The sequence below is a fragment of the Fusarium subglutinans genome, assembly GCF_013396075.1.
Source record: "Fusarium subglutinans strain NRRL 66333 chromosome Unknown NRRL66333_c0000425, whole genome shotgun sequence".
Lineage (NCBI taxonomy): Eukaryota > Fungi > Ascomycota > Sordariomycetes > Hypocreales > Nectriaceae > Fusarium > Fusarium subglutinans.
This window is the reverse complement of record NW_023502488.1, coordinates 4,582-13,758: the sequence shown is the minus strand read 5'-3', so window position 1 is coordinate 13,758 and position 9,177 is coordinate 4,582. Positions and strand designations below refer to the sequence as shown.

The 9,177-nt window shown below is 46.0% G+C and overlaps 5 protein-coding genes across 5 annotated transcripts; 1 reads left to right on the top strand and 4 right to left on the bottom strand.

Annotated features, from left to right (window-relative positions):
- Positions 1-1,374: 1,374 nt before the first annotated feature.
- Positions 1,375-2,660, top strand: FSUBG_13912 (cation diffusion facilitator 1; the record flags this gene model as incomplete). Its single annotated transcript, XM_036678853.1, has 3 exons — positions 1,375-2,317; positions 2,366-2,580; positions 2,634-2,660. 3 exons carry the CDS (start codon positions 1,375-1,377, stop codon positions 2,658-2,660), a joined length of 1,185 nt encoding a protein of 394 aa, XP_036530629.1.
- Positions 2,661-3,064: 404 nt separating this feature from the next.
- On the bottom strand, positions 3,065-3,957 carry FSUBG_13911 (DAL5-Allantoate and ureidosuccinate permease; the record flags this gene model as incomplete). Its single annotated transcript, XM_036678852.1, has 4 exons — positions 3,065-3,076; positions 3,182-3,424; positions 3,629-3,712; positions 3,763-3,957. The coding sequence occupies 4 exons, from the start codon at positions 3,955-3,957 to the stop codon at positions 3,065-3,067; spliced, it is 534 nt and encodes a 177-aa protein (XP_036530628.1).
- A 662-nt stretch (positions 3,958-4,619) lies between these two features.
- On the bottom strand, positions 4,620-5,672 carry FSUBG_13910 (uncharacterized protein; the record flags this gene model as incomplete). The annotated part of the gene is made up of 1 exon (XM_036678851.1): positions 4,620-5,672. One exon carries the CDS (start codon positions 5,670-5,672, stop codon positions 4,620-4,622), a length of 1,053 nt encoding a protein of 350 aa, XP_036530627.1.
- Positions 5,673-6,405: 733 nt separating this feature from the next.
- On the bottom strand, positions 6,406-7,314 carry FSUBG_13909 (glucan endo-1 3-beta-glucosidase A1; the record flags this gene model as incomplete). The annotated part of the gene is made up of 1 exon (XM_036678849.1): positions 6,406-7,314. One exon carries the CDS (start codon positions 7,312-7,314, stop codon positions 6,406-6,408), a length of 909 nt encoding a protein of 302 aa, XP_036530626.1.
- A 441-nt stretch (positions 7,315-7,755) lies between these two features.
- On the bottom strand, positions 7,756-8,897 carry FSUBG_13908 (monophenol monooxygenase; the record flags this gene model as incomplete). The annotated part of the gene is made up of 3 exons (XM_036678848.1): positions 7,756-8,371; positions 8,436-8,536; positions 8,676-8,897. The coding sequence occupies 3 exons, from the start codon at positions 8,895-8,897 to the stop codon at positions 7,756-7,758; spliced, it is 939 nt and encodes a 312-aa protein (XP_036530625.1).
- Positions 8,898-9,177: the final 280 nt, after the last annotated feature.

The window sequence follows — 9,177 nt, the reverse complement described above, 5'->3', positions numbered from 1 at the left end:
CTAAGTTATTAGCTAGATATATTATTTATAGTTATGGCTTATAGCTAAGAGCTTAAATTAGCAGACAGAACTTAAAGCATTATAAAAGAAAAAACAAGGTCTATCTGCGCCACTGTTAGAACACTTTGCTCAACAAGCAAGTTTTATCTACAAATGCATCTGCGGCTGTTGCAAATAGCTATGACCCAAGTTAGCTGCGGGCATGTAATATAATAAATGCGCCAGCATACTGCCAATAATCCTGTCGAGATAGCTGCATATAACTGAATGACGAAAAGGCAAAAGTTAACTACAAAGGATGCGTTAACTGCAAACTTGATCTTGCCTGCTACTCGAGCCTCTTCTTTGGCCTGTGCCCTTTCTTTATCATCGACGCTAAGAAACTAGTCTATAAGCTTATTCTGTTGGCTATAGAACTTTCGAAGTAAGCGTGCATCGCCTTGTGGGTAGTCGTTCTTGATTTGTTCTTTTGTTACGTCTTCTCGTCGTCGGGATGTGAGGTTGAATGGGTCGTTGACTTCCTCCATGATAGAGTGTCGCAGCCAGAGTCGTGTAGAGGATGGTACGCTGACGATTGGATGATTGGGGGTCGTGTTCCGTGGGGGTACACTCTTGACTTTCTGGAAACTTTTAGAAAGGTAGCGCAAGGTTTGGGTGGGATAGGTAGTGATATCTTGGCAATTCCAGGAAAGAGCCACCTAGATATACAAATGGCTGGATAGACAAAAGCCAAAGCAGGCCTTTTCGGCCGTGTGGCTTATATTACACCGAAGGAATGCTGCTCCATGATTTCGCTAGCTACGTGTAATTATAATCTGGAACCGTTGCACAGCAAGTAGATCTCGGCTATCCGGCACCGTAACGCGGCCTAGCGAGCTGGAACCAGGTCCAACTAAGGAAACCAATAAGACAGCTTCAAAAGAAATATCACCCGGACAAAATATACCTGAGTTGTCCTTGGTTGGGATGACACTGTGGATATGTTTTATGCACAGCCTGGATTTCAGAGATCCAACGTGGTATTGAGGCTATAACTTGTCGAGACGGGATGATTTGTTTCTGTAGTTTAGTTTATAGCTCGGGATAGACCTCTCATTACAGCGTCGCCTTGGGCACCTGGTAACATGTCTGGCCTAAGGTGATTAGCGGCCTGGTGCATGCTAACGTCGGCGTTGCCACCGTGCCCAAACGCCACTATTTTATGCGAAGCAATCACAGAATAATCTCCGGCGAGATGGCTCCCTGTATGGGAAGAGAAACAAGACTGCAATTGTCTGTTATATGATTCGTTCTTTTCGCTATCTTTTATATCCTTGTTTTTCCTAGTTCTTGTTTCTTCCTTCTCATTATTGGTTCTAAAACTTAATACACAACATGGCCGACCAGACAGAGAAGATCGCTATGAGCTCAGTACATGCCCGCGCTCACGTACAAGGAAAAGATGTCGAGGTCCAACATGATGTCGATGATCCTTTGGGTCTACCAGCGCACATCAAGCACGAATCCAACATGCCGGGAGCCGATACCTCACGCAAGCGTCATCTGGGCCTCAAGAAGCACCACCCGCTGCAGGAGTTTTACGAAACACAGAATGAGAGCATTCGGGCCATGCTCAAGTCGGTAGAGGAGCACGAGCAGGAGGTGACAGACGCTCACGGTGCTAATACACTCATGTACAACATCTGCGTCAAAGGTTCTTTGGCCGCCAACATCGTCCTCTCCGGTCTCCAGCTATATGGCGCTATCTCATCAAGCTCCCTCTCGCTTTTCACCACTATGGCGGACTCCGTATTCGATCCTATGTCTGGTAAAATGCTGTACATGGCCCATCGGGCCGTCAACAAAGTCGATCCGAATAAATATCCCTCAGGCAGAGCCCGTATCTCGACTGCTGGCAACATCGTCTTCTCCTTCATCATGTTTTCCGTCTCACTTGTACTTATCGTCATGTCTGCCCGTGACCTGGCGGCCGGATCTGAGGAGGAGACCAATAAGTTTCTTTTGCCGTCGGTCATTGCCGTGACTGTTGCCTTTGCTACCAAGCTGGGACTCTTCGTCCTTTGTTGGACGGTGAAAGACATTTACAGTCAGGTTGATATACTCTGGCGCGATCACCGAAATGATCTCTTCATCAACGGCTTCGGTATTCTCACATCTGTCGGTGGCTCTAAACTGAAGTGGTGGATTGACCTGATGGGCGCCATTATCCTATCCGTTCTCATTGCTGGCCTCTGGCTCCATACCGCCTATGACGAGTTTCAACTGATGATTGGTGTAACCGCGGACAAGGAACTCCTGCAGCTTATCACATATGTCTGTGAGTATAATACCCGAATGGCGGGTAGGATAGATACTGACTGTTTAGCGATGACACACTCGCCTCTCATCGAAAAGGTCGACACGGTGAGGGCCTACTACTCAGGCCCCTGGCTTGTTGCAGAGGTCGACATAGTGATTGATCGCAACGAGCGAGTTGAAGTAGCGCGTGACGTTGCGGAAGACCTCCAGATTAAGCTAGAGAAGCTGCCCGTCATTGAGCGTGCCTTTGTGCACATTGACTATGAAACTAGTCATAAGCCAGTAAGTTCATTAACTAATACTTATCCATGTCTCATTTTGCTAACGAGTATAAGGAACATAACCTGAAAAAGCTAATGTAACCGGAACTGCATTACTCTACAACAGTGTCGATGTCAAGATGTATACAGTATAAATATAAACATAGATGCCTGCCTAATAGAATATGAACAGACGGTGATCCCGTGTCCTGCTTAAAATTAGAGTTTGACTGGTTGAACTGGAGGTTAATTCGCAAGAAAAACAGGTTCGCCCGAACCAATAGGTAAACTCAAGCCTGTATTATATGAAGCCCACTGGTATTTCATCACGTATAGATAATAGTCACGAGCCACGCCAATGGAATGCTCAACCTTGACAATGAGGTCAGTTTCGACCACAAAAGATCCTAGCACATCTTCAGGCCATCTCCTGTTTTGACTCAGTGTAGTTAGCACGTACGTAAGGAACATAACTAAGACTTAATATAGGGAAAGGTTGGATCTGGTTAGTTAAGGTACTGTTTTAGTGTAGCTTAATAAGTTTAACCTCTGTAAATAGATCCTAGCCATTGAACTTAACTAAGGGCAGACATAACAAGCCTATCACCGCCATTAGCACTTACAGCAGCACCATTAACCCAACGAGCCTCTTCACTTGCGAGGAAGCTCACGACGTAGGCGATATCGTCAGGAACACCAATTCTTTCTCTCGCGGTTGTATCTCGGATCTGCCCATCGAGAAAGCCCGGTGGCATCATGTGTTGGCTGGCTTTGATCGAATCTGTGGCTGTTAGGCCCACAAAGACACTGTTGAACGTCGCTTTCTTTAACTTAAAGAAGTTTTCAGCAAAGGATCGGGTGTAGCTCTAGAGAGCGGTTTTACTAGCTCCACATGCCACAGTCGGATCGCTATTGGCTTGGTAGGCTAGAATGCTGAAGATATTTATCACTCGGCCTCCATATTCGGAAAGATGAGATAGCAGGGCCGTTATAAGTAAAACCGGAGCGTAAACATTTGCCTGCATTATCTCGAGAAACACGTCCAAGGTTATGTCCTTAATCGGTAATACTTTGGCAGGGTCAGACAAGATGGCATTATTAACGAGGATATCGATGACTGGAGTGCCTAGTCTTTTGACGACCTCGGCGATGGTCTTCGGTCAAAAGTGAGGATCAAGCGCGTCTGCTTTGATGGTTGCTCCACACCGAGTTCCTGGCATCTCTTCAGAGTATCCTCTGCAGCCTCGATGTTGCTTGCATATGTGATCGCCAGTTTGGTAAGGCCCTTACGTGCTAAATGAACGGGAATAGCTTGCCCAATACCACGAGAGCCTCCTGTCACAATGACAGTCTTGCCATTCAGTGACCAAGGTGCATCAAAAGAAGGTCGCGCGGACATTTTGTTCTTCGGGTGTTTGGTGAGGTGATTTTGGTTTAGAAAGAAGAGAATGATTTGCTTGCTTGATTACTACTGAGTATCACATTGATGTTCACTATATATACTCATATTGAATGAATATCTACTGACATAATGCCATCGACTTAATGCAAGTTAGATCCCGAAAGCTGGGATGCGACAAGTCCGCTCACTACAGGAAAGGGATGAGCTTTAATCAAAGTAGAGAAAGTGGCGGAGTTGTAGGTGATACTACAAAATGGCGACAGGTTAATTGTGGAAAGTGGAGAGGATAGAAACCATATTTAGGATGCATTGCTGTACCGTATAGAATACGAGCGGAAATTGAAGCATTGACTACAAGCGGAGTTTGATTTCGACACCCCTAACTCCGAAATTTCCTTCCAATTCAGCAGAAGCAACCGTTCACCCTTAGCAGTGAATCTGGGGTATGGCAACTAAACCCTATTCTTCTGTTCCTGGTATTGTCTCAAAAGTTGCTTCCCATAATCATTGCCATTTGGGGTTCTAACCAGAGTGTGAATGTGAAAGGGAAGAGGCTCCTTATTGTTGAGAAAGACGCCCGAATGATGATCGAACTCAACCATGATGACTGGAGGATGCACTTTGTAGTAAAAGGCATCTCTGTCTCCAAATCCGCCAATTCAGCAGAACCAAGTGTCACCCCAGTGGTTAGCAATTTGTTTAAGGTGGGAGGCTAGTGCTTTCTCCGGTAGGTAGTTCAGACTTAGTTCGACCAGTTTGCGGACCGCGTCTTGTTGAGACTCGGAGAATGTTGTTACCCTGACACCCTCGTATGGAACAATGCGGTTGTCCTGAAAAGCATCTCCGAGATGTCGTTGATCTGCTCGATGCCATCGTCCTGCAGGGTACTCATCGCCACTCAGCTTCTTGTAGATTTGAACGTCCTTCTGAACCTCAGGATCAAATGACTGCATAAGGCTGAGGGCAGTCTGTTCTTGATCAACGAAGAGCTCAAGACCCTCATTAGGACCTGCATCAATGATATTAGGCTCGGCACCCATAAAGACAGGTGACACCACCATCTGCGTTCCGATCATGAAGCAATTAATGCAGAGGTGGTGGCCGAATATCTGCCAGCCCCATGGCTCTTCGGGAGATGGTATGCCGAAGATGACAAAGTTGTACGAGTTCTCGTTTAGAGCCTTTGTGCCGTTGACTACCTCGCCGAGGAATTGGTTGACTTTCATACAACCATGAGCCTTTTCATATCCCTCAGCTGATAGACTGGTTTGCATAAGAACATGTAAAGCTGCGACAAGATCCTTGGAGGCTTCTTCCAGTCGTACACCATGCTTGAAGACATAAATCTCAGGGTTCATCCAAAAGCGCCATTCTGGTGCATCAACCGGTCTGAGAAGTTTCTCCCTCTCCTCTTCTGATGCAACATTGATGGCGTTCTGGGCAGCTTCGACAGCAGGTATCGGAGCTCCAAAATTCTCGTGCTTGTCTGCCAGACGGAACAGGTTGGGAATTACCCTTCCATCTGCTGTGATTCCCTTATAAGGCTGGTCGTAGCGTTCGTTCCAAGCCTTCATCCACCCGATCATGAATGGCTCTGAGCATCGATGATCAGCCCATTGGTAAGTGTCAGACTCTGCCAATTGTATGCTTCTTGGGGCATCCGCGGCTGGGATGTAATCACGAAATCCCACAGGAGAGTGAGTTTGTGCCATATTTTTGGCGCCGACACGACAGACAATGTGAAAGGTGTCTGTGGCGATTAAGATAACGAATAGGTCTCACTAATAGATGTGCACCCGTATAACTCAGATAGGTAGTGAAGGGATAGTAACATGGACTAATCGTCGCTGTTATCGTGAGCTTCACGTATCAGAACAGACTCATTATGAGCTCGTCAGGAGCTCTCATATTCATTACAAGACTAACGACTGCCGATTTCTGATCAGCTAATATTTCTTAGCCCTCGGCAGCGGCCGGAAGACAACTGGAATAGGCGCTGCTGTCTAAAATTGAGAAGTCGAAAAGCTCTCGCGGACATGTCGCAATCTTTTCCGTTCCGAGGTCATCGTCAAGTTCTATCTCAGGTGATGGCAGATGAGCGAATAGGTGAAGGTCCCCACACACCATTTGAGACGCGCTGTCGGTAGCGCGTTGTGGCTGGAGCGTGTCAACAACGCGTTGCTCCGAAATCCCGTCAATGCCCCCCCACAGCAACGGAAAAGAAGCGGGACGGCTCAACGTACTGCCAGGCTCGGTCCAGAATTCAGAACCGTGCCAGCTCAGCAACGAGGTAAATTAACTCCTTTGGCATTTTTTATACAGAGCTTAATTTTAGAAATTCTTGCTTGAGAATTTTATAAGGTAAAAAGTAGCTTCCTTTAAATATGACGATAGAAAATACATAATAGAAATAAAATACAGGCCATAATTGGTAATATGATTATCTTACAATGAGTTCCAAACACCAACATAATCCACTTCCATGTTGACCGAGGGCCCATCAATTGTAGCATTGTTTGGTGCACCAGGCCAGTTCCCACCAATGGCCACGTTAAGCAGCAGGAAATGCTCCTTATGCGCCAGCTGCACCCAGCTTGGCTTATCCCCAACAGTCGCACCAGTGACATTAAAGATTTTCTTTCCATCTAGGAACCAGTTCAGCGACTCGTCTCGCCAAGTAGCATTCTTTCCTTTGCCGCACATGCTCCTGTCAACCATGAACCCTAGTGTATGGAACTCGCCCCTGGAAAAGTCCCTGCCTCCACTTCCAATCCCGTTATACTCGTTGCATGGTCCCCCAGGAGCAAACCCGCAGTGGATTGTGGAATAAACCGTTGATACACCATTAATCACCTCGATAATATCCCACTCTGAAGCCATCGGCCAGTTCGTGTAGTTGCCTCTGAACTCGCTGCCCAGAGCCCAGAAGGCGGGCCAGATGCCTTGCATCTTTGAGGAGGGCGCTCCACCAAGCTTCAGGCGCGCCTCAACAAGCAATTGCCCTCCTTCTTCAGCAACGAAATCGCTTCGTTGAGTCTCAATCCTTGCCGATGTCCAATTGCCCTTATTCAATCGTGGGGTAATAGCCAAATTTTGGTCTTTTGTTATATATACGTTGGAAGGATCGTTGGTATAGGTTTCGAACTCGTTGTTTCCCCATCGTTCTGCTCCGCCTGGGTACGAAGTTCCAAGGTCGAAGATCCAGTTCCTAGATGAGGGCAGTGATCCTGGATAGCCGGTGAATGTTTCAATGAATGTTGGAGCAAAGCCGGGTTTAATGAGTGGAGTGATTTGGGAAACGGGGCTCGCTACCGTGGTAGTCAACGCCATGAGGGATAAAAAGAGTGACTTCATGGTGGAGAACTTTCAAAGAGTGAATAAAATGGAAAAAAAGAGTGTATGTAATAGAGAATTGTAAAAAGAAGAGGCCTTGCGGGAGAGTGGCGAGATCTTAGTACATAATATATATTAATTGCATTTTGAGATAACTACTTACTCCGTATAGATACGGTTTTAATTATACAGAGTTTAATTAAGGAGCATTATTAATCCAGGTGAACTGGGCCTTAAACCGCTTGCTTTCTGTTACTAGTAAAGGTTAATTAAGGTTTACAAGCTTAATCCCTACTTATAGAAGAGAACACGTTACATCCTTTGCTTTAGTATAGGGATCGACCTTCGGCAGATAAATCTTATTCGGATAACTCGGAGTGTTATCAACCTTAATTTTAGCGAGCTTCCTGAGTGAGACTAAGAAATTGAACCCCAAGACGATTGCAATAAGTCCTCCCCTTTTCACCTAACCTGGCCAAACTTCAAACGAAGTTGGTGGCCAAAGCGGTGGACAATCGCGATGAGAATCATACTTGCCGCTACAATACAAGCTTGAGTTCCAAAGCTTCCATCGTAACCAACCTTGGCCCCCCACGGCTGCTGGTAGTACCCGACACTAAAACCACTCAAAGCTCGGAACACGTTGGTCAGACCACAGACTTCTGCAGGGGCAGAAGGGTACGCATCCAAGAGGTATGAAGCCACGGCTACAGACGCGAGCATAATTCCAAAAGCATGCATGCCCCATCCTACGACGATTGCCGCAACTGAAAGATGCTTATGCAAAGTTTGTCCCATCAAGACGAGGCCGGCAATCATTGGGATAGCTGAGATGTAGATGGTCGTAAGACGAGCCTCGGGTTCAAAAACACCGTTATGCTTTTGGACGTAGCTTCGAGTGAGGTGATCGTTGAAGAAATGACCGAAGATTTCCCCTAGAAAAACGCCAACGATTGGCGCAAAGTGAAGGTATCCCAGCTGAGTGAAGCTGTAACCATAGCCTCCCATCGCTTGTGGAAGACCGAAAAGAATGGCGGTCGAAATATTGACACCAATTGCCCATGCAAAACACATGAAGCTGGGGAGATTCTGTCAGCTCTTTGACTATAACACGAAGGGCAGAAGGTGCAGAGCAAACTCACTAAGCAAGGAGAACCAGGAGAATAACTGGCTTGGACAAGATGAGGAGGATTCTCTTGTAGGCATCAAAAACGGACTCAAAGTATCCAGAATGATGCTTCATCTGCCATAGGCCAGTAAGCCGAACAAGCCGAGAGAAAAAGCCTTGACCACGAGCCGGTTAAGCAGACGAAGGCAAATCACGGTTGTACCAGGTCTCATCTAAAAAAAAACAAGATGAGAAGCAAGCTAATGCCATTGACCCCAACTCCAAGCCAAAAGGCATCCTGCCATTGATGGGTCTCTCCAATAACAAAATTGGCAAGCAATGGGCCCCAGTACAGGGATGTGATATACATAAGAACCCAGAGGCCAATCTTTCGCGCTCGCTCGTGGAAGAAGAAGATATCTTTAATAAAGGCGATCGCGATCGTCTGACCAGATGTAAGGAACAGTCCCTGAATGGCTCGGACGCCCATGAACATCTCAAAGTCAGTAAAAACGGATGAAAGGATCGAGAAGATAAGACCAAGGAAGGTAAACCAAAACAAGGTCAGTGCTCGTCCAATTACGGAGGTTATGGGAACCCAGATTAAACTGCTAATAGCCTTAAGAATAAATTAGTAATAGTTATAGTAATAAGCAAGGTAAAGAATACTTACATTATAAGAATATTAATACTATTATTATAATTAATTAAGTTTAAAGACTTATACTATTTAGCAGCTTAAAAAATAACTAGAATACTACTAGCTATAAAGATAA